Source organism: Oncorhynchus keta, chromosome 33 (genome assembly GCF_023373465.1).
Source record: "Oncorhynchus keta strain PuntledgeMale-10-30-2019 chromosome 33, Oket_V2, whole genome shotgun sequence".
Lineage (NCBI taxonomy): Eukaryota > Metazoa > Chordata > Actinopteri > Salmoniformes > Salmonidae > Oncorhynchus > Oncorhynchus keta.
The window spans coordinates 17,495,850-17,521,767 of record NC_068453.1 but is presented as its reverse complement, the minus strand read 5'-3'; the positions used below and the strand labels follow the sequence as shown (position 1 = coordinate 17,521,767).

At 43.0% G+C, this 25,918-nt stretch overlaps 1 protein-coding gene across 4 annotated transcripts in view; it reads left to right on the top strand.

The window, feature by feature from the left end:
* The first annotated feature begins 22,369 nt into the window (after positions 1-22,369).
* The window catches only part of LOC118366294 (muskelin-like), a 39,431-nt gene continuing 35,882 nt past the window's right edge, over positions 22,370-25,918 (top strand). For all 4 annotated transcript variants that reach the window (XR_008089100.1, XM_035748852.2, XM_052492238.1 and 1 more), the window contains exon 1: positions 22,370-22,511. Coding sequence is in view for 3 of the 4 variants with exons in the window: in XM_035748852.2 (XP_035604745.2) it covers positions 22,432-22,511 (80 nt within the window). In the remaining variant the exon portion in view is untranslated. The remainder of the gene's footprint in view (positions 22,512-25,918) is intronic.

The following is a 25,918-nucleotide window of genomic DNA, read 5'->3' as shown; positions in this document are numbered from 1 at the left end:
CTCTGAATGGCACACATACACAATTCATGTCTCAATTGTCTCAAGGCTTAAAAATCTTTCTTTAACCCGTCTCCTCCCCTTTGTCTACATTGATTTGAAGTGACATCAGTAAGGGGTCATAGCTTTCACCTGGATTCACCTGGTCAGTCTATGTCATTGAAAGAGCAGGTGTTACTGATGTTCTGTACAATCAGTATAAGTGAACACACATGGCATCTGGGCAACTTTGAGAAAAAAATATTTGATATCGGAGTTGTGTCTGTTGTTCACACAGGTATCTGCCCTAACAATGTGCTAGTCTAGTGCTAGAATGTTCCCACCTGATCTCACCTACTCCCACCTGCCTTTCCGTCTTTACGACAACGACTTCCATTGTTAGGGCAGAGACAAGAGCATTTCGACATTATATAGATTATCTCTTGTCCAGTTCTTCTCTGAAGTCACAGGAAATGAGGTCATCACTTCACTCTAGCCTGGTGGTGAAACAGTGTCTGCTGCTCCCTGCTCTAATTTTCAGCTATCCCTCACCATCCTGACACTCTCTCACCCATCAACAAGTCACACCACTACTGTAAGGAAGATAGCACTATCCCTCTCTTGTGTGAGGATTTAACATTCAGAGAGAGAGCGAAAGAGAGAGAGAGAGAGAGAGAGAGAGAGAGAGAGAGAGAGAGAGAGAGAGAGAGAGAGAGAGAACAGAATGTTTATGTATTACTTGCATTCTCTCTCATAAATAAGAAATGAGCTAAATTAGGCAGAGCTCACTCCAGCGCCGTGTGGGACTTGGTCTTGACATGCTCTTAATTGAAACGAACAGCAGCTATGCTCCTTTGGTGAGGCCTGACTAATGCCATTAGTGGATCTGAGGGCAGCATCCTCCACGTGTGTGTGTTTTTAGTTTTATTGTCCTTGTGGGGACCAGAAGTCCTCACTAGGACCGTATTCCCCACAAGGATAGTAAAACAAGGAACATTCGGACAAGTGGGGACATTTAGCCAGTCCCCACAAGGAAAAAGGACATTTTAGGCGTAGAGGTTAGGTTTAGGGTTACAATTTGGGTTAGGCGTTAGGAGTTAGGGTTAGAGGTTAAGGTTAGGTTTGGGGGTTAGGGAAAATCTGATTTTGAATGGGAATCAACTGTTTGGTCCCCACAAGGATAGTAAAACAAACGTGTGGTTTGTGTGTGTGTGTGTGTGTGTGTGTGTGTGTGTGTGTGTGTGTGTGTGTGTGTGTGTGTGTGTGTGTGTGTGTGTGTGTGTGTGTGTGTGTGTGTGTGTGTGTGTGTGTGTGTGTGTGTGTGTGTGTGTGTGTGTGTGTGAGAGAGGACTCTTCGATGTACCACTCCCACAGACTTATTTCAATGCAGGACCCCTCACGGGGGGCAAGGAAAAACACTCATCCTTATTTATCATCACAGCAAGACAGTGGACACATACACACAAAACAGTAAAGTTCCAGGTAACTCTGCAGGTCTATAGAGTACCACAGTATGATTCATAATACCCATAAAACCTAGCAGTCAAACAGGGAAATGGTTCCAATCTTTTTTCATTTTCCCATAGGTTTCCCATAGGTAATTTTATAAACATTTAAAATAAGGGCTGTGTTTCGTGTATGCTTACTCTGGCGTGACGTTTTGATAATCGTGTAAATTCTTCTGATGACCAGGTGGCGAATCGCATCTCTGCATGTCTGGCAGACATATCAGTGTGGATGACGGATCACCACCTCAAGCTGAACCTCGGCAAGACGGAGCTGCTCTTCCTTCCGGGGAAGGACTGCCCGTTCCATGATCTCGCCATCACGGTTGACAACTCCATTGTGTCCTCCTCCCAGAGCGCCAAGAACCTTGGCGTGATCCTGGACAACACCCTGTCGTTCTCAACTAACATCAAGGCGGTGGCCCGTTCCTGTAGGTTCATGCTCTACAACATCCGCAGAGTACGACCCTGCCTCACACAGGAAGCGGCGCAGGTCCTAATCCAGGCACTTGTCATCTCCCGTCTGGATTACTGCAACTCGCTGTTGGCTGGGCTCCCTGCCTGTGCCATTAAACCCCTACAACTCATCCAGAACGCCGCAGCCCGTCTGGTGTTCAACCTTCTCAAGTTCTCTCCACGTCACCCCGCTCCTCCGCTCTCTCCACTGGCTTCCAGTTGAAGCTCGCATCCGCTACAAGACCATGGTGCTTGCCTACGGAGCTGTGAGGGGAACGGCACCTCAGTACCTCCAGGCTCTGATCAGGCCCTACACCCAAACAAGGGCACTGCGTTCATCCACCTCTGGCCTGCTCGCCTCCCTACCACTGAGGAAGTACAGTTCCCGCTCAGCCCAGTCAAAACTGTTCGCTGCTCTGGCCCCCCAATGGTGGAACAAACTCCCCCACGACGCCAGGACAGCGGAGTCAATCACCACCTTCCGGAGACACCTGAAACCCCACCTCTTTAAGGAATACCTAGGATAGGATAAAGTAATCCTTCTCACCCCCCTTAAAAGATTTAGATGCACTATTGTAAAGTGGCTGTTCCACTGGATGTCATAAGGTGAATGCACCAATTTGTAAGTCGCTCTGGATAAGAGCGTCTGCTAAATGACTTAAATGTAATGTAATGTAAATGTAAATCTCCCTAGAACAAGGTGACTTTTATCAATATATTCACCTATATATTCACCTATATCTCCCCTCCCCCCAAATAATTATCTGCTAATGTGGCTATCATAAAGAACTACAAATGTCATCATGATCTGGACGAGAATACCGGATTAAGGCAAAGTTAAGAATCTCTGGATTAACTATCTAATGTTAGCTAAATGTAGTAATGAATAAATTGACTACATTTCTTTAAATGGACAATTCTGTGAACTGTTTTGTGCAAGTTTTAAATTGACACAATATCTGTTAGCAAACGTGTGAGCTAGACATGACATGCGGGAGCTTGCAGGGATTTGTAGTCTTGCATGATGTCTACTTTGATGCTAATTATCATTTTTGAATCTGAGAGTAAATAGAGCTGAATATAAGTCACCTTGTCCGAGAGAGATTTACATGGTTATCATCACATCACTGTAAGCCTGCACGAAACACAGCCCTTATTTGAAGTGTTTCTAAAATCCTCTATGAGAAAGATGAATGGTGGAAAAACATTTGGAACCATTTCCCTGTTTGACCGCTAGGTTTTCTGGCTATTATGACACCTCCACTGTGGGGCTCTATGGTGAGTGTCCATGTCGTGCTTCTTTGAACACACACAGGGTAGTAGGAGGGTGAAACCTGAAGAAAGTGAGGATCAGTAGCACTAACCTCTTGAACTCACTATGTAAAACATGTTTTGTACATGTCATAGCGCCGGCATTTCGGAGCAAACTAGATTAACAGAAAGTGCATCAGTGCTGAGGTGGTAGGGACACCTAGTGGAGGTAAAGTGTACAACTGCCAAATGACCTATTTTTATTCATTTTACCAGGCAAGAACAAATTATTTTCAATGACGGCCTAGGAACAGCGGGTTAACTGCCTGTTCAGGGGCAGAACGACAGATTTTTACCATGTCAGCTCAGGGGTTTGAACTTGCAACTTTCCGGTTACTAGTCCAACACTCTAACCACTAGGCTACCCTGCCACCTATTAAATTATGCATGAACACATTCAGTAAACACCATGCATGACGCAGTAACACATATATATAAAATATAAAATTAAGAGTCAACATTACTGATAAATAATATAAGAAATATGGCCTTGGCTCTTAAGTATGATCAGGGCAACAATAATAATAATAATAATATATGCCATTTAGCAGACGCTTTTATCCAAAGCGACTTACAGTCATGTGTGCATACATTCTACGTATGGGTGGTCCCAGGAATCGAACCCACTACCCTGGCGTTACAAGCGCCATGCTCTACCAACTGAGCTACAGAACACAACGTGTGTTGTGTTTTATTCTTCCGCTCAGCAGTAACCATGACACCACTATTACTGCCAGTGTCAAGCATGATGAATTGTGATGACATAAATGTATACCAGACATCCCTTTGGGAAAGTGTCAAAGAAAAGAGAGGGAAGTGTCAAAGAAAAGAGAGGGAAGTGAGAGAGAGAGAGAGAGAGAGAGAGAGAGAGAGAGAGAGAGAGAGAGAGAGAGAGAGAGAGAGAGAGAGAGAGAGAGAGAGAGAGAGAGAGAGAGAGAGAGAGAGAGAGAGAGAGAGAGAGTGTGTCAGTTTGTGTTTATGCATGTGTAATACTCATCTATTGGACGATGCAGACAGACAGACAGACAGACAGACAGACAGACAGACAGACAGACAGACAGACGACATTGTGAGTGGTGAGAGTGATAAGTCTGTCCCAGAGTGCTCGAGGTCTGCCCCCGGCTCTATCATGATCCAGCTCAGTGGAGGCCAGTGGGGCATGACAACACCAGGAACAAAGTCACAAATAACTTCCTCCTCCACCCACACAGGTACAAGCACAGTGTAAACATAGCATGTGACATTACTTTGTGCGTGACATGACATGTGACATGTTTTTGTCCACACATACTGTTATACATTGGTAATATAATGTTTATTGCATATACACGTGTCTATGTACATGTGTGTGCATGTGTGTGTGGGTGTGTGTGACGTTGAGCTGCTCTGACTCTGTTTTCCAGCCAGCTGCCCACGTGTCTGGCGCTGGTTGCTGAGGAGTCAAATCAAAGGCCTTGAGCTAAAGAAAAGTCTGGAAGCAGCACAGTCAGCGCCATAGAGATACAACCTATAGAATATAATCAGCTCTTCATTCCACATAACACATATAGAAAATGTACAGTACCAGTCAAACATTTGGACACACGTACTCATTCAAGGGTTTTTGTTGATTTTTACTATTTTCTATATTGTAGAATAATAGTGAAGATATCAAAACTATGAAATAACACATGGAATCATGTAGTAACCAAAAAACTGTTAAACAAATCAAAATATATTTTAGATTTTAGATTCTTCAAAGACACCCTTTTCCTTCATGACACCTTTGCACACCCTTAACCAGCTTCACCTGTAATGATTTCCAACAGTCTTGAAAGAGTTCCCACATATGCTGAGCACTTGTTGACTGCTTTCCATGTCACTCAATCACTCTCCTTCTTGGTCAAATACCACTTACACAGGCCTCCCGGGTGGAGCAGTGGTTAAGGGCGCTGTACTGCAGCGCCAGCTGCGCCACCAGAGACTCTGGGTTTGCGCCCAGGCTCTGTCGTAACCGGCCGCGACCGGGAGGTCCGTGGGGCGACGCACAATTGGCCTAGCGTTGTCCGGGTTAGGGAGGGTTTGGCCGGTAGGGAAATCCTTGTCTCATCGCGCACCAGCGATTCCTGTGGCGGGCCGGGTGCAGTGCGCGCTAACCAAGGTTCCGAGTTGGATGGTGCTGTGTTAAGAAGCAGTGCGGCTTGGTTGGGTTGTGTATCGGAGGACACATGACTTTCAACCTTCGTCTCTCCCGAGCCCGTACGGGAGTTGTAGCGATGGGACAAGATAGTAGCTACTAAACAATTGGATACCACGAAATTGGGGAAAAAAAGGGGATAAAATAAAATACCACTTACACAGCCTGGAGGTGTGCTGGGTCATTCTCATTGGTTTTTCAACAGGACAGTCTTACTAAATGCTCCTGAGTGGTGCAGCGGTCTAAAGCACTGCATCTCAGTGATTCCGGGCTGTATCACAACTGGCCGTGATCGGGAGCCCCATAGGGCGGCACGCAATTGGCCCAGCGTCATCCAGGTTCGGGGAGTGTTTGGCTGGGGTAGGCCGTCATTGTAAAATAAGCATTTGTTCTTAACTGACTTGCCTAGTTAAATAAAGGTTAAATAAAACGTTTTATTAAAAAAAACGCAAACCATATGGGATGGCGTCTCGCTGCAGAATACTGTGGTAGCCATGCTGGTTAAGTGTGCCTTGAATTCTAAATAAATCACCGCCAGTGTCACCAGCAAGGCACCCCCACACCATCACACCTCCTCCATGCTTTACGGTGGGAACCACACATGGAGAGATCATCCTTTCACCTACCCTTTCGTCTCACAAAGGCATGCCGTTGGAAACAAAAATCGACAATTTGGACTCATCAGAACAAAGTACATATTTCCACCGGTCTAATGTCCATTGCTCGTGTTTCTTGGCCCAAGCAAGTCTCTTCTTATTATTGGTGTCATTTAGTAGTGGTTTCTTTGCAGCAATTCGACCATGAAGGCCTGATTCACACAGTCTCCTCTGAACAGTTGATGCTGAGATGTGTCTGTTACTTAAACTCTGTGAAGCATTTATTTGGGCTGCAATTTCTGAGGCTGGTAATTCTAATGAACTTCTTCTCTGCAGAAGAGGTAACTCTGGGTCTTTCTTTCCTGTGGCGGTCCTCACGAGAGCCAGTTTCATTACAGTGTTTGATGGTTTTTGTGACTGCACTTGAAGAAACTTTCAAAGTTCTTGACATTTTGCAGATTGACTGACCTTCATGTCTTAAAGTAATGATGGACTGTCGTTTCTCTTAGCTTGTTTGAGCAGGTTATTGCCATAATATGGACTTGGTTTTTTACCAAATAGGGCTATCTTCTGTATACCACCCCTACCTTGTCACAACACAACTGATTGACTAAAACGCATTAAAAAGGAAAGAAATTAGACAAATTGACTTTTAACAAGGCACACCTGTTAATTGAAATGCATTCCAGGTGACTTGAGAGAATGCCAAGAGTGTGCAAAGCTGTCATCAAGGAAAAGGGTGGCAACTTTGAAGAATCTCAAATATATTTTGATTTGTTTAGCACTTTCTTTAGTTACTACATGATTCCATGTGTAATTTCATAGTTTTGATGTCTTCACTATTATTCTACAATGTAGAAAATAGTACAAATAAAGTAAAATACTGGAATGAGTAGGTGTCCAAACTTTTGACTGGTACTGTAAGTTATCCTTTTATCCCACTGTCACGTTCTGACCTTAGTTCTTTTATTATGTCTTTGTTTTAGTATGGTCAGGGCGTGAGTTGGGTGGGTTGTCTATGTTCCTTTTTCTATGTTGTGTTTTGCGTTTGGCCTGGTATGGTTCTCAATCAGAGGCAGGTGTCGTTAGTTGTCTCTGATTGAGAATCATACTTGGGTAGCCTTTTTTCACTTGTGTTTTGTGGGTGATTATTTTATGTTTTCTGTTGTGTGTCTGCACCAGCCAGTACTGTTTTCGGTTGTTCTCTTTGTTAGTTCCGTGTTCATTTAATAAATATGGACACATACCACGCTGCACCTTGGTCCTCCTCTTCTTCCACCAACGACGGCCGTTACACCCACATTATACATTTGGCACAAAACATCAAACAACTTTGTAAAGCTAAGCCAAATATAATTTCATAGACTTGCACATAGCACTTAAATGGTTAGACTCAGTGGAACTTTTTGGAAAACCTTGCTTGGGTAGAAGCAGAGGAAAGTATTAAAATGGTAAGTCTTCCAGGTCCATTTTCATCAATCTAGGCCAGTCACTCATCAATCTAGGCCAGTTACGCCTGGAAATGGGTGGGACGAATGTAATGATCCTGGATTTGAGGAAATGTGTGAGTGTGTTTGTGTGTGTGTGTGAGAGACCCACTATCACCATCAATTAGTCCAGAACAAGAGTTTAATACATCTTCCTGGGAATCCTAATCCTCAGTGTACCCGTTTCTATCCCCATGTAACCCTGTTTCCATCTCATACTGGGAACCAAAGTCCTCCACAGTCATCACATTTCATGTAGTCACTGGGAGACGACACAGCTCCGTGGAGAGAGAGTGAGAGCGAGCGAATCAGAGAGAGAGAGAATCAGAGAAAGAGAATCAGAAAGAGAGAGAGAGGCCTCCTCCAGTCAGACAAAGACAGATGACAGCCTGGGGGTCAATCTCCCAGCAGCAGCAGTAGCTCTCAAGAGACGGGTGCTCACAGAGACAGAACAGGGAATAAATCTAAATGCAAATACAAGCCCTGTCTGTTGACAGCAGGGGCCCCAAAATGGGCTTCCATCGATCTGTTGCTTTATTTGTTTGTGCTCTGTCTCTTTCCTGTTCCCTCTCTCTCCCTCTGTGTGTGTGTGTGTGTCTCTCTCTCTTTCTCTCTACCTCTGGATGTTAGATCCTCACACAAGAGAGGAATAGTGCTATCTTCCTTACAGTAGTGGTGTGACTTGTTGATGGGTGAGAGAGTGTCAGGGTGGTGAGGGATAGCTGAAAATTAGAGCAGGGAGCACTGTTTCACCACCAGGCTAGAGTGAAGTGATGACCTCATTTCCTGTGACTTCAGATAACAACTGGACCAGAGATAATCTATATAATGTCGAAATGGTCTTGTCTCTGCCCTAACAATGGAAGTCGTTGTCAGAAAGGTAGGTGGGAGGAGGTGAGATCAGGTGGGAACATTCTAGCACATTGTTTGGCCAGATACTCGTGTGAACAAAAGACAACTCCGATATCAAATATTTGAGTGTACAAAACATCAGTAAAACCCGCTCTTTCAATGACATAGACTGACCAGGTGAAAGCTATGATCCCTTACTGATGTCACTTCAAATCAATGTAGACAAAGGGGATGAGACAGGTCAAAGAAAGATTTTTAAGCCTTGAGACAATTGAGACAATGTATATATGTGCCATTCAGAGGGTGAATTGACAAGACATATTTAAGTGCCTTTGAACAGGGTATGGTTGTAGGTGCCAGGTGCACCAGTTTGAGTATCAAGAACTGCAACGCTCCTGGGTTTTTAACGCTCAACAGTTTCCTGTGTGTATCAAGAATGGTCCACCACCCAAAGGACATCCAGCCAACTTGATACAACTTTGGGAAGCATGGGAGTCAACATGGGCCAGCATCCCTGTGGAACACTTTCGATACCATGCCCTGACGAATTGTGAGGGCAAAAGGGGGTGCAATTGAGGGCAAAGGGGGTGCAACTGAATATTAGTGTTTTGTACACTCAGTGTATATCAATACATTCGGAACAACCTTAACATTACAAAAACTTTTATTGGATTAAATAAGTCTCACTTAGCAAATTAACAATACAACATTTTATTGACCAAATCCAACCCTCTCTCATAGACCTCTATACAAGAAATCCCCACTTGGTCTGCTTATTGCTGTATTCTCACGTAGACGGATTTTGATGGGAACGGAGCCTCTTCCTCTCTGACTGGACACAATCCCTTAACATTTTATTTCTTCTCAGGGATTTTTCTGTATTTTAACTAGGTGAGTTAGGGAGATCATCAATATGTGTTTAAAGCTGCAATCCTTTTACCATGATACTTCCCAGGTCTGCTTTAACAAAACAAAAACAATAACAACGGCCGTGGGTGGCGGCACCGATTCCCCTACTGTGGATTTCCTCTTTAAGGAAACAATAGTACGTCCACTTCTGTGTAGTGGTTATTGAGATCCAAGGGTCATGTGGTCATGGGGGTGTCGTCAAGGAAACATGAGAATTTTCCTTTGCTTTTAAAAAAATCAAATAACCAAAGTTTGTCTGTCGATATTTGTCTTTCACAGGATATTGGAAGCTCTGACGTAGCTAGTCACTGCCCTGCTTTTTCATATATAGCCAACCCCATTAGGTCTAATGTACAGTAAATGATGAACTCTCTCTTCCACTCTGTGGTAACACATACACTAGAGAATGGCTAACGCTGCAGCAGCGTTCATGTGACAGTCGCTGTGTCTGTGGCCTACTTAGCTAGCCGTAGCATTCTGCACTTCCCCTCTAACTCTCACTCTGGGTTGAATGAGGCTCCATGCTTTCTCTCGCTCTCTCTTTTGACGACTGCTCCACTTCCTCATGGCAGGCCAGGGTCCGGGATGGGTTCCGGAATGAGAACGTCTTGTTCTCCCGGACAGAATCAAAGCAAATAGTGGCTGCCAAGTACAGCTCATGTGATTGCTGTGTGAAAATGCATCTCAGTTCCTACCCAAACCACCCCTCTGCCCGTCAGCTTGACAACCAACCCTCTCACTCATTCGCTCGCTCTTTCTTTCACCTCTCTTTATTCATCTCTCGGTCTCTTTCTCCCTCTCCCTCCCTCTCTCATCCAAATTCCAGTATGCTTAATTGGCGAGCCCACACATTCAGACAGCCTTGCCAGAGTTGTTTTATCATTTTCACATAACATTTACCCGCTGACAAAGACCCTAATGCAACTTCAGTTATTGTCAGAATGATAAATAACTGATATGAAATGTAAAGGAAGGGAGATCTATAAAGGCAATTTGTAGACGTCTAATTTTCATAAAATAAAGGTGGGCAGGAGTTTTCCCTTTGTTTGCCAGTACCCTACTGAGGTTTCATTTCACACCCTCCCCAGGCCACCCCTGTGCCAACTCTGCCAGCCCAGACACACTGACAATGCGTACCTATCCACCAGACTGCTCGGCTCTGGAATCAACCTGCTCTAGACTAGAGCCTCCTGCTCACCTCGGGGCTAAAACCCTTCCATTCTAGAACAGTCTAGATTAGTGTTCAAGAGAGACTTAGAACTGTGTTAGAGCTGTTATAGCTCTGGCAACAGTAGAGTTTGCTGAGAGCAGGAACCGGGAGGGCTCTGGTGAAACAAATGCCATGCCACGTTACGGTTAACATCTTGTTATCACACGCATACACACATGCACAGTCACACACTCAAACAGACACGCACTCAAAGAGACACTAAACTTGTCTTCGTCTGTTTCTTGTGAGCAAATGATGGAGCATTTCAGCAGTGCTGCACGTACAGCTAGTTTCTCTCTCCACCTGTCTCCCTCTTTCTCCCTCCGTTTCTCTGCAGCAGTGTATCCTAATGTCTGCAGCTCTTGTTCTTCTGCTGCTTCCTGCGTCACTTCCTCTCCTAGTCCATCCATGCTCATTTCATTTGCATGAGCACACACACATACACACACACACACACACACACACACACACACACACACACACACACACACACACACACACACACACACACACACACACACACACACACACACACACACACACACACACACACACACACACACACACACACACACACACACAGTCGCACACACAAGTCACAAGGGAGTTGTTAATCACAACCACCAAGCGGAAATAAAACTTTAACAGCTGGTCTCCCACTCACAGGCACACAGATACAAACAGAGACATATGTATAACTAGAAACACACACAAACACTCTGACTACAACACACCTGCCTGAGGAAATGCAATAATTCAATACATCCCACACACAGTGAAACCACCAACCTCAGTGATCTCTGTACTCAAATCAGTCTGCAATCCAAGTGTTTTCAAGTAACATGCTACTGTTGACTCACCAGTAGTGATGGCGCATGGAGAGGGAGGAAGAGAGGGAGGAAGAGGGAGGGGAAAGAGGACAGGAATTAAATTGCAGTCTGCTGCAAATTACCAAGACACAGGAGGTGTCTGCGTGCTTCAATTTTAAATATAGCCGTGGCTTTAAAAGACAAACACAACAACATATCATTCAATGAAATTGTCTGTTGTAATGGACAAGAACAGACCCATTTGGCCTGTAACAGGGAGACTGTCAACACTGGACTTCATACATGGCCTGTGACGCAGACTGCGATGTCGGTTTCAGCATATGGACGTACACCAGACACACACACAAACACTTGGGTGACAGTACTTGAGTGACACTCTAGCCATTTTAAACATGTCACTAATCTCGCTGCTTCCTCTGTAGTGTAGTGCAGCGCGTAGTTTAGCTAAGTCATGCACTCTCCAGAGGAAACAACTGCTTATATCCCTGAACCTCTCCTTTGAAATGGGTGTTAGAATATCCCCACACTCAATCTCACTCAATGCTTTGGAATGTCAATCCTGCTCAAACTCAAACATACTTCATTCACATTTCGTCTGATTGTTGTTGACCATTGTTTATTTGGGGTTTTATATTAGGATCCCCATTAGCTGTTGTGATAGTAGCAAGTACTCTTCCTGAGGTCCACATAATACATGAAACCTGACATAATACAGAATATTAATAGACAAGAACAGAACTACATACATTTTACACATCCCACATAGCCTACATTTCAGTACATCCGTGGAGGCAGCTGAGGGGAGGATGGCTCATAATAATGGCTGGAACGGTACAGTTCAGTACAGTACATTAAAGACACATGAAATATCTAGGTCAAATAGGGGAGAGGCGTGTTGCTTTATTTGTTTTTTTTAGACCAGGTTTGCTGTTCACTGGAGCAATCTGAGATGGGAGTTCCATGGAATCAAGGCTCTTTATAATACTGTACGTTTTCTTGAATTTGGGGACTGTGAAAAGACCCCTGGTTGCATGTCTGGTACGGTAAGTGTGTGTGTCAGTTCTATGTGTATGTTGACTATGCAAACAATTTGGAATTTTGAACACGTTTCTTATAAAAACAGGAAGTGATGCAGTCAGTATACTTTTAGCCAAGAAAGACTGGCATGCATAGTATTGATATTAGCCCTCTGATTACAGTGAAGAGCAAGACGTGCTGCTCTGTTCTGGGTCAGCTGCAGTTTTTCTAGGTCCTTCTTTGCCGCAACTGACCATATGACTGTGCAATAATCAAGATAAGATAAAAACTAGAGCCAGCAGGACTTGCTTTGTGGAGTGTGGTGTCAAAAAGCAGAGCATCTCTTTATCAATTACAGACCGCTCCCCATCTTCACAACAATTGAGCCAATACGTTTTGACCATGACAAGTTTACTATCCAAGGTGACACCAAGTAATTTAGTCTCTTCACCTTGCTCAATAGCTAGATTATTCATTATCAGAATGAGCTGTGGTCCAGAATTTAGGCCAATGTGGCACTTTATTGACAATGACACGAGGAGCAAAAATAAAATCCCTCAGAATTCATTAAATGCAGGGCCAACACAAGATTAAAGGAAACACATTAAAAGGGGAAAATGAGCCGGCTGAGACCTCCCCAGTTGCCTCGGTCGAGGCACGGGAACCTATCGAACCCGCTGAGGTATGGAAACCCGTCAAGCCAGCTGACACGGGGAACCTGCCGAGGCATATGGGAATCCGACAAACTGGCTCCCATGTTGCTCCGGTTTTGACACCTGGACCCGATATCACTTCAGAATGGCCTCTGGTGAGGCATTATTCTGTAACGATGTGCGCTGAAAGTCGGAAAGCAAGTTCAGGGAGCGTTTTTTTAAATAAACAAATTAACAAAACAAGTAACACGAACAACGCACAGACAAGAAACAGAGACAATGACACTTGGGGAAGGATCCAAAGGGAGTGACATATATAGGGCAGGTAATCAAGGAGGTGATGAGTCAAAGTGAGTGTCATAATGCGCGTAACGATGGTGACAGGTGTGCGCCATAACGAGCAGCCTGGTGAACTAGAGGCCGGAGAGGGAGCACACCCCAAAGTACCCCAAAGCTCAATCCTAGGCTCCACACTCTTCTCAGTTTACATCAACAACATATTTCAGGCAGTAGGAAGCTCTCTCATCCATTTATATGGAGATGATACAGTTTTATTCTCAGCAGGCTCCCCGGGTTTTGTGTTAAATGCTCAACAACAAAGCTTTCTTAGTGTCCAATAAGCTTTCTCTACCCTTAACCTTGTTCTGAACACCTCCAAAACAAAGGTCATGTGGTTTGGTAAGAAGAATGACCCTCTCCCCGCAGGTGTGATTACTACCTCTGAGAGTTTAGAGATTGAGGTAGTCACCTTATCAAATCAAACTTTGTCACATGCACCGTATAGAACAAGTGTAGACCTTACCGTGAAATGCTTACTTACAAGCCCTTAACCAACAGTGCAGTTCAACAAGAGTTAGGAAAATATTTACCAAATAGACTGAAGTAAAAAATAAGAATAAAAAGCAACACAATAAGAATAACAATAATGAGGCTATATACAGGGGTCACCCGTACCGAGTCAGTGTGCAGGGGTACAGGTGAGTTGAGGTAATTTGTACATGTTGGTAGGGTGAAGTGACTATGCATAGATAATGAACAACGAGTAGCAGCAGTGTACAAAAGGGAGGGGAGGGGGGTGGGGGTCAATGTAAATAGTCCAATGGCGATTTTATTAATTGTTCAGCAGTCTTATGGCTTGGGGTAGAAGCTGTTGGGGAGCCTTTTGGTCCTAGACTTGGCGCTACGGTACCGCTTGCCGTGAAGTAGCAGAAAAAACAGTCTATAACTTGGGTGACTGGAGTTTCCTCTGACACCGCCTATTATATAGGTCCTGGATGGCAGGAAGTTTGGCTCCAGTGATGTACTGGGCCGTCAGGAAATCCAGGATCCAGTTGCAGGGGGAGGTTTGTAGTCCCAGAGTCCTTAGCTTAGTGATGAGCTTTGTGGGCACTATGGTGTTGAACGCTGAGCTGTAGTCAATGAACAGCATTCTCACATAGGTGTTCCTTTTGTCCAGGTGGGAAAGGGCAGTGTTGAGTGCAATAGAGATTGCGTTATCTGTGGATCTGTTGGGGCGGTATGCGAATTGGAGTGGGTCTAGGGTGTCTGGGAGGATTCTGTTGTGCGCCATGACCATCCTTTCAAAGTACTTCATGGCTACCGACGTGAGTGATTCGGGGCGGTAATCATTTAGGCAGATTACCTTCACTTCCTTTGACACAGGGACTATGGTGGTCTGCTTGAAACATGTAGGTATTACAGACTCGGTCAGGGAGAGGTTGAAAATGTCAGTGAAGACACTTGGTCCGCGCATGCTTTGAGTACACATCCTGGTAATTCGCCTGGCCCAGCAGTTTTGTGACTGTTGACCTGTTTAAAGGTTTTGTTCACATCGGCTACCGAGAGCGTTATCAGTCATCCAGAACAGCTGGTGCTCTCGTGCATTTAAATTATTATATATTTTTTTAACCTTTATTAAACTAGGCAAGTCAGTTAAGAACAAATTCTTATTTTCAATGACGGCCTAGGAACAATGGGTTAACTGCCTTGTTCAGGGTAAGAACGACAGATTTTTACCTTGTCAGCTCGGGGATTCGATATTGCAACCTTTCGGGTACTAATCCAATGCTCTAACCACTAGGCTACCTGCCGCCCCATGCATGCTCAGTGTTGCTTGCCTCGAAACGAGCATAAAAGGCATTTTGCTTGTCTGATAGGCTCGTGTCTGGGTTTCCCTTTGTAGTCCATAATAGTTTTCAAGTCCTGACACATCCAACGAGCATCAGAGCCGGTGTAGTAGGATTCAATATTAATCCTGTATTGACGTTTTGCTTGTTTTATGGTTCGTCTGAGGGCATAGTGGAATTTCTTATAAGTGTCCGGATTAGTTTCCAGCTCCTTGAAAGCGGAAGCTCTAGCTTTTAGCTCGATGCGGATGTTGCCTGTAATCCATGGCTTCTGGTTGGAATATGTACGTACGGTCACTGTGGGGACGATGTCGTCGATGCACTTATTGATGAAGCCGATGACTGAGGTGGTGTACTCCTCAATGTCATTGGATGAATCCCGGGAACATATTCCAGTCTGTGCTAGCAAAACAGTACTGTAGCGTAGCATCCGCGTCATCTGACCAACTCCGTATTGAGCAAGTCACTGGTACTCCCTGCTTTAGTTTTTGCTTGTAATCAGAAATCATGAGGATAGAATTACGGTCAGATTTGCCAAATGTAGGGTGAGGGAAAGCTTTGTATGCATCTCAGTGTGTGGAGTAAAGGTGGTCTATGATTTTTTCCCCCTCTGGTTGCACATGTAACATGCTGGTAGAAATTTGGTAAAACTGATTTAAATTTGCCTGTATTAAAGTCCCTGGCCACTAGGAGCGCTGCTTCTGGGTGAGCATTTTCTTCTTTGCTTATGGCCTTATAGAGTTGGTTGAGAGCAGTCTTAGTGCCACTTTCGTTCTGTGGTGGTAAATAGATAGCTACGAATAATATAGATGAGAACTCTCTTGTTAGATAGTGTGGTCTTCAGCTTGTCATAAAGGTACCTCGAGACTTCTTCAATATTAGACATCGCGCACCAGCTGTTATTGACAAACAAACACACAACCCACCTCTGGTGTTCCCAGAGGTAGAGTCTCTGTTCTGCCAGTGCATGGAAAATCCTGACAGCTCATTATTATCTGTATTATCGTTCAGCCACGTCTCAGTGAAACATGAGATATCACTGTTTTTAATGTCCCATTGGTAGGATAATCTTAATCGTAGGTCATCAATTTTATTTTCCAATGATTGAACATTAGCAAGAAGAACGGATGTCAGTGGGAGGTTACTCGCTCGCCTACTGATTCTCAGAAGGCAGCCAGATCTGCGGTCCCTTTTCCTGCATCTGTTCTTCAAGCAAATTACGGGGATCTGGGCCCGTTCCAGTGAAAGCAGTATATTATTTTCGTTGGACTCGTTAAAGGAAGTAATCACTGTTCTGATACCAAGTTATTTTCGGTCATAAAAGACGCTAGCAGCAACATTATGTACAAAAAAAATGTTTTTTTTTTAAAGTTACACAAAACACATAAGAACTAACAAAATAGCACAATTGTTTTGGAGAACGTTAAACGTCAGCCATGTTCTTTGGCGCCATCTTTTAGCCGTACTTGGGAGTATGGCTAGATGGTACACTGTCCTTCTCTCATCACATATCAAAGCTGCAGGCTAAAGTTAAATCTAGACTTAGTTTCCTCTATCGTAATCACTCCTCTTTCACCCCAGCTTCCAAAGTAACTCTGATTCAAGTGACCATCCTACCCATGCTAGATTACGGGACATAATTCATAGATTGTTGGGTAAGGGCGCTCTCGAGGGGCTAGATGTTCTTTACTATTTGGCCATCAGATTTGCCCCCAATGCTCCTTATAGGACCAATCACTGTACTCCTCTGTAAACTGGTCATCTCTGTATACCTGTCACAAGACCCACTGGTTGATGCTTATTTATAAAACCCTCTTAGGCCTCACTCCTCCCTATCTGAGATATCTAGTGCAGCCCTCATCCTCCACATACAACACCCATTCTTCCAGTCACATTCTGTTAAAGGTCCCCAGAGCACACACATCCCTGGGTTGATCGTCTTTTCAGTTCGCTGCAGCTAGCGACTGGAACGAGCCACAACAAACACTCAAACTGGACAGTTTTATCTCAATCTCTTCATTCAAAGACTCAATCATGGACACTCTTACTGACAGTTGTGGCTGCTTTGTGTGATGTATTGTTGTCTCTACCTTCTTTCCCTTTGTACTGTTGTCTGTGCAAAAGAATGTTTGTCCCATGTTGTGTACCACGTTGTTGTCATGTTGTGTTGCTACCATGCTGTGTTGTCATGTGTTGCTGCCTTGATATGTTGTTGTCTTATGTCTCTCTTTATGTAGTGCTGTGTTGTCTCTCATCGTGATGTGTATTTTGTCATATATATATTTAATCCCAGCCCCCATCACCACAGGATGCCTTTTGGTATGCCGTCATTGTCATCGGCAGACTCAACAGCCTTGGTTTCTCAAATGATTGCCTCGCCTGGTTCACCAACTACTTCTCCGACAGAGTTCAGTGTGTCAAATCTGAGGGCCTGTTGTCCGGGCCTCTGGCAGTCTCTATGGGGGTGCCACAGGGTTCAATTCTTGGGTCGACTCTCTTCTCTGAATATATCAATGATGTCGCTCTTGCTGCTGGTGAGTCTCTGATCCACCTCTAAGCAGACGACAACATTCTGTAAACATCTGGCCCTTTTTGGACACTGTGTGAACAACCCTCTGGATGAGCTTCAATGCCATACAACACTCCTTCCGTGGCCTCCAACTGCTCTTAAATACAAGTAAAACTAAATGCATGCTCTTCAACCGATCGCTGCCTGCACCTGCCCACCTGTCCAGCATCACTACTCTGGACGGTTCTGACTTAGAATATGTGGACAACTACAAATACCTAGGTGTCTGGTTAGACTGTAAACTCTCCTTCCATACTCACATAAAACATCTCAAATCCAAAGTTAAATCTAGAAATGGCTTCCGATTTCGCAACAAAGCATCCTTCACTCATGCTGCCAAACATACCCTCGTAAAACTGACCATCTTACCGATCTTCGACTTTGGTGATGTCATTTACAAAATAGCCTCCAACACCCTACTCAATAAATTGGATGCAGTCTATCACAGTGCCATCCGTTTTGTCACCAAAGCCCCATATACTACCCACCACTGCGACCTGTACGCTCTCTTTGGCTGGCCCTCGCTTCATACTCGTCGCCAAACCCATTGGCTCCAGGTCATCTACAAGACCCTGCTAGGTAAAGTCCTGCCTTATCTCTGCTCGCTGGTCACCATAGCTGCACCCACCCGTAGCATGCGTTCCAGCAGGTATTTCTCAGTTGTCACCCACAAAGCCAATTCCTCCTTTGGCCGCCTCTCCTTCCAGTTCTCTGCTGCCAATGACTGGAACAAACTACAAAAATCTCTGAAAGTGGAAACACTTATCTCCCTCACTAGCTTTAAGCACCAGCTGTCAGAGCAGCTCACAGATCACTGCACATATCCATCTATAAATAGCCCAAACAACTACCTCTTCCCCTACTTTATTTATTTTCCTCCTTTGCTCCCCAGTATTTCTACTTTGCACACTCATCTACTGTCAAGTCTACCATTCCAGTGTTTTAATTGCTACATTGTATTTACTTCTCCACCATGGCCTATTTATTGCCTTTACCTCCCTTATCTCACATCATTTGCTCATATTGTATATAGACTTATTTTTCTACTGTATTATTGACTGTATGTTTGTTTTACTCCATGTGTAACTCTGTGTTGTTATATGTGTCGAACTGCTTTGCTTTATCTTGGCCAGATCACAGTTGCTTAAATAAAGGTGAAATAAGGTGAAATAAATAAATACAAATACAAATTGTAAATACATTTTTTTTCTTAATTAACTGACTTGCCTAGTTAAATAAAAGTTAAATAAAATAAAGAATATTCAGGTCGGAAGGACGGAGGTCTAGGAATATGGAATTCCGAGTTGGATGAACTTTCAAAACTATTTCTCTCTGTCAGAGTTCGTTTTTTTTTCGAATCCCAGTTATCATGAACTTTAGAGATTTGCGAGTTCCTACCTGTTTTGAAAGCGCATTTGTCCCTGACACTACTCCGACATACTTACTGTACAAGGCAGTGACGTCGCATGTTATTGCCACATTTCCCTAACATCCCGTTCCGGTCCGACAGAGGGACCGTAGAACATGTTAGTAAAGGATTTGGCCCCACCTGCAGGCTAACAGGGGGGTATAGGATGTAATCAACGGCGGACGGTCCTACAGCTACGCAGTTTCCGATTTGACAGTAGAAATGTATCCATGCATCGGACATATAAAGGCTACCCCAATCACAATGCTGTAGCCTAGTATTTGGTTAATTCTATAACTTTACAATTATTTCACAGAAATACATTTTAACCAGGTTATGAATGATTTTGCTACCCAATATGTTACATCAGAATAGAATATGATTCATAAAGATTAGTAGTTATGTTCTGTTTTTGTTGCGTAATGATGACGATTGGAGAGATCTGAACATCACAAATTATGAAAATGCCGCCCTCTCCGCTGTCAGCGCAAGCTCCAAATAACCTGTCTTGACAACGCAAAATCAGACTATAGTAGCGACTTCAATTTTAGTTTAAACAAAACATTTTATTGCTTGTATTTTCTAGCCTTGGACCGGACAGCTGTCTATGTGTTGTTTCGGTGCCATCCTTCAAGATATGGGTGAGGTGGACGACCTATAGGCATTATTTTTTAAACAGCATACATGCAATAGGCTATCAAATATGTGTAGAAAGCAAAGACCCAGTTGTCGAGCTTACTTCAACTTCAATCTGCGCAACACAAACTGGAATGCGGACATTGGCAAAGCAATAGAGAGCAAAACCCATCTGGCAGAATTTTTTTTACAAATCTGCTCAGCCACAAGAGCAGGGGCGAATTTTCGTTTCACGCACTTACAGAAAACAGAACACAATGCGATTCCTCCGCTGTGTCAACACCAGAAAGCCAAAATAACGCGCGGAAAGCACCTGCGGTAACGCGCAGAAATGACAGCTGAGCAGAGCATAGAGAAACAGTCTCTACCCAGCTGCGTATCGACCATCTGGGACATTATATAAATAAGTTCACTCACCTGAGATGCGCACCGATTCCACTCCCAGGTAGATGGATGGAATAAACACGTACTTAAAAGGGATCTTCCCCTTCAAAAAGTGCTTAATAGTTGTAGGTATAATCGCGAATGAACAGACATGTCCCGTCAGATGGGGACGTATTCTGGACCGCCCCTGTCCTTGGTCCCCAGTTGCACGGAGGCTATTGCGCGGGTGCTATTGCAGATGAGTGCGTAGATTTTTTTATCAGCTCAGGGTACACTACGTCTCTGTTTTCCTGCTGTTTCATTATATCATGTCCATCATGTGACATGGCCAAGCCTCTCAATGGAAACTTAAAGGGACCTCCCACGTGATCCAGTCCATGCGCAGTCATTAGGGGCAGGGGGAAGTCCACTGCGCTCGGTAAACAGCAATGAGACATTAATCGTATAATAAAGAATACAGCGTCCCAAGTTCTGGCCCATATAATATAAGCTAGCCTACATAATAGTATACGTCTCCAAAATATTCACATAGTGAGTTATTTCCCGCATAAATGAGCTCATGTGTGGGCTATAACATCGACATGACCATGACTCAGGAATGAGATGAGCAGGTGCATGTATTGCTATTATAGGACCAATGCAGTGTCTACTGACCTCTTGGTCCATAGGCCTACAGGTTAATATATGTTTATCATCAAATCAAATCAAATCTCATTTTATTTGTCACATACACATGGTTAGCAGATGTTAATGCGAGTGTAGCGAAATGCTTGTAGTGTAGCGAAATGCTTGTGATAAACATGTAGCCTATCTTTTTTTTTTTTTTACCAAAGTTCGAATACTGAAATGAGTGCCTGAAAAATGAAACACAAGGAGTCATAATTTAATATTGCCTATACTTCTCAATGTCACTCAATAATCCCTTGTCAGCTGTGCTTTGGACCAAAAAAGTCACGAATAAAAAGTGCCTCTCCACTCCATTTAAGCTAAATTAAGAGGTTCCTGTGCCAAGTGCTGCTTGTGCACTTAGAAGAAATGTCACTTTCGTGCATTTCTTACATCAAGAAGCTTCCTGGCAATCCACTTGGAGATAATTCCCCGGTGTGCATTTGACACGGAAATGGTCCTTTAGAAAAATGGGATGATCAAAGCCTGGTTGACGCGCAGAAAGTCATGGCTATTATTGTTATCAGTAAATTATATACAATTATGAGGCTTTATTTATAATACGATTATTGTTTTTGCAATTATATAATATCCTAATAGTAAACCAAATAAAAATAGAATCCAAGTTTATTGGTCGCATACACCGATGTTATAGCGGGTGCCGCGAAATGCTTGTGTTACTAGCCCCTAACAGTGCAGACAAATGTCAAACAACCAACACAAATAATCAAAAACAAGATCGAATCAGTACAGTCATTGCCCCATAGGTTGGACATTAACAGAGAGAGAGAGAGAGAAAGAGAAAGAGAAAGAGAGAGAGAGAGAGAGAGAGAGAGAGAGAGAGAGAGAGAGAGAGAGAGAGAGAATGATAGAGAGAGGTGTGGGGGGCTTTATGCTGACGGGAAAGGGTGATGAGGAGTAATGTGCCCTGTGACATACAGGCAGGGACTGAGATCATCAGGGAAGATGGCATAAGAATGAAGCAGTGACTTTATTATCATGTGATATCCTCATCATTGGGAGTTTGGTGGGAAACAGGTTGGGAAGTCAAATTCATGGGCCTATGTTAAAAATGAATAAGGAAAACCAAACACAGAAGGAAACATCAGTCTTGCTTGTGTGAGATAATACCGATTCCATATCTTTGAGAGATACAGTATTACAAACATATTCTAAATTATGTTGATGCTGTTCATTTTCTCAACGTGCAACAATTATGAGACAAGCCTATACTCAAGCCTATACTGAATAGTTTCTAAAAGTTTATAAACTATATTATTTCTGCAGATAAAACAGGTGTCAGGAGAAACCTATTGCGATAACACACACACACACACACAAGCGCAAGCACACACACACACACACACACACACACACACACACACACACACACACACACACACACACACACACACACACACACACACACACAAAGCCAAATGCATAACTAATGGCAGCAGCATGGTTGAAATAACTTGGTGCAAGTGTTCCAGGCACATTTTCAGGGTCACTAATCAATATCATGTCCTCATAAATATTTTTGAACAGTTTTCTCTATTATTGAACTTGACCGATGTAACCAAACGCATTAATCGAATTAAAGTGTATTGTCTCTTTAAGAACTGTCACTCGAGCCTTTGCTGCTTGTCATTTTCTGCAACAAGATGGCGGTCGTTCCAGAGAACAGAGTCCTCTCCTTCAGTGTTTTTAAATGGAGCTCGTATTCCTCCACATATTTACCAGAGTGAGTAATGCACACATACGTTGACCACATTTATGTATTTGTTTTCGTTGCTGCAGGTCTCATTAACTGCCACGGTGCATCGAAATCGTGTCTCCGCGGCCTAGCTTGACTGCGAGCTAACTACTCCACCGTTAGGCAACAGGGATAACGTTAGCTTGTTAGATTTACTCGAGTAAACAAAATGCACGCATAGCCAGCTAAATTGTTTATTTTTGTACTGTGTGACGTCTTTCCATGCAATGTAAAGCCGATAATGGTAATTATTTAACAGCCGTACTAACGAGTTGGCAAAAAAAGCAAGCTAGTTAAGTTAGCGAGCTCGCAAACTAGACGAGCATGCCACCACCACTAGCCAGTTAGTAGCCAAAACCACTCATTACTTTTTATATTAGCTAGTAAGCTAAATAGTTAACCAATCATACAGAACTTTTTTCTCCTACACTTTTTGTAGGCATGTTTAGTCTGATTGTTCTGTACCCGTTCGTGCAAGGCCAAAGGGTATAACCAGTTAATGTTAGGTAACGAGCTAGTATGTTTCTATGGTATTGCTTGGGTAACTTGACACCATAGGAAATGCCTGTACAGTCAGCTATTTATGGACCCTATTATCCCGCTCTTTTAAAAACAGTGGAATTGCTATAGTGTCAGCACTAATGTTTACTGCTTTTATACAGGCAGCCCAATTTAGATTTTTTTTCTCCCGCAAATGGGTCTTCTTTCCTTACCCACAGATATTTTTCAAAGCTGATCTGATTGGTCGAAAGACCCATTAGTGAGAAATATCAGAATTGGTCTGCCTTTGTAATTGCAGCCCTGAAGACAATAGTATCACTGCCCCTGTCACAATACCACCCCATGATTGATGAGATTTTTTTTATTTTACCTCTTATTTAACTAGGCAAGTCAGTTAAAGAACAAATTCTTATTTTCAATGATGGCCTAGGAAAGGTGGGTTCCTTGTTCAGGGGCAGAACAACATATTTGTACTACATTGTCAGCTCAGGGATTTGATCTTGCAACTTTTCGGTTACTAGTCCAATGCTCTAACCACTAGGCTACCTGACCACTAGATCAGTCATCAGTAGGCCTAACTTGTTCTGGCCAATGCCGGGCAAATTAGGAACGCTGTTCAGGTCAGTCCATTTCGTTATTTAACAAGTCAAATAAGCTTATTGACCAATCAGGACTTGAATACGACTGCACATTACTTAATAATTTAACATGTACATTTTATATGTAGTGATTACACTTACTTGTATTTCATATGTCACAGTGATTCACTGGTACATATGCTATGATGCTGTTAACATGGCTGTATACAGGAAGTTTTCACTCCACAAAAGGGCTTTATTATAGACAGGAATACTTATTAGTTTCATTAGGTATCCGGGTGGCTGGTCTCAGACAATTCCGCAGGTGAAGAAGCCGGATGGGGAGATCCAGGGCTGGCGTGGTTACACGTGGTCTGTGTTTTTGAGGCTGGTTGGACATATTGCCAAATTCTCTAAAACGACATTGGAGGTGACTTATGGTAGAGAATTTAATGTTAATTTATCTGTCAACAGCTCTGGTGGACATTCCTGCAATCAGCATGCCACCTGTGGAATGATCATGCTGTTAAATCAGCTTCTTGATATGCCACACCTGTCAGGTGGATGGGTTATCTTGGCAAAGGAGAAATGTTCACTAACAAGGATGTAAACAAATGTGTGCACAATTTGAGAGAAGCGTTTTGTGTGTATGGAACAATTCTGTGATCACTTTACATGTTGTGTGTTATATTTTTGTTCAGTATAGTTAGCATTCTCTTTGATTCCCTTTGATTTTGTTAGCATTCTGGTAAGTTATGTTTTTGGGGCTTTGAATATTAGGGCTATATAAATACCCCTCCAGTCAACTTCTGCAATAGATAACGCAGATCTCGTTCATCATTTTGCATGTTAGATAATTTTTCATTATGAAGCTTACCAGTACTAGTTTCGCAAAACAGGTGTTTGAGGCAGTCACGTGTGTTTGTTTATAAAGAAGCACAACGAGCAAAATGGGAGCTTTGTAAGGTGAGTCACTTCTGCAGCGCAACTTAGTTGTGGTGATAAAGTTACACTTGTATGAAATCCACTACTAATGTTTTCCAGATATATATTATAACTATTCAATTAACTATTTAAGATGTGCCAAATTCTATCCAGCTGGGTTTTGCTACGTAACTTGTGAATGTTGCTAACTCGCTAATGTTAACTAAGCTTGCAAGATCAAGCTTCTTGGTAACCACATCAGAGAAAATCCCCTGCCTAATATGTGTGTTGTTGTGCGTGCTACAAACTGCGTTTTGAGATGCTTGCATAACTTTATGAGCTGGGTTGTCTGTCCAAGTAATAAATATTCGCATGCGCTCATTACCATTTACCTAGCATCCGCTATGAGAATTCTTTAGTATTTGTTAGCATTTTGATAGCATTCTGGTAAGTACATTCTTTGGGGCTTTTATTTCTGTTTGGAGAAATATATATATTTACTTGTGCACTACTAGTAATACCGTATATCCCAGGATGGCACAGGCAAGGTATGGAAATCTGGACACCGCTGAACCCTGATCATTGGTCTCTGATCTGTACTACATAGAAATGCGTAATTCTACACAAAGGTAGAAATATGCACTATCATTCATTACATATAGGTATTATTCTACACACTGGCTATTCGAATGAGCTCTGCTCCCAAACATTCCGAAATGTGGTTTGTTTGAACTGGATCAAATCTGATCGAATCATAGACTTCTATGTTTCCCAAGTTTAGACATCAAATTACAGTATACTGTACTCTAGTGCGCTCTATGTTACTGAATTTGACTGAACTATACTCAACTTTTTGTTGTCCAGACTGTTTTCACGCTTTTGCTTTGGCAACCAGACGACAGAATAATAAAACAAATGAGCTGAACATAAGGGAGGGACAGTAGGCGACCAAACTGTGGTTTGTCTACTCTGATTAAGTAACAGTATTAAATCAAATAAAATTTTATTGGTCAAATACACATGGTTAGCAGATATTAATGTGAGCGAAATGCTTGTGCTTCTAGTTATGACCGTGCAGTAATATCTAACAATTTCACAACTACCTTATACAAAGTAATGTAAAGGAATGAATATGTACAAGTATATTACAAGTTTTAATTCATAGACAAATGTATTTCAGTAAAAACACCAACTAGCTTAATTGGTAGGTCTACTTTTACTTGTTACTAATGTGAACTTTCATTATCCTCCCTCATGAGGGAGAGCAGGGCTCGACATTAACACTTGTCCGGGGATAGTAAAAAAAGATAATCGGACAAGAATAATATAATTTTAAGTTGCCCGAATGGAAAAGTAAAAGAAGAAGAAATCACAATATCAAACAATTAGGTT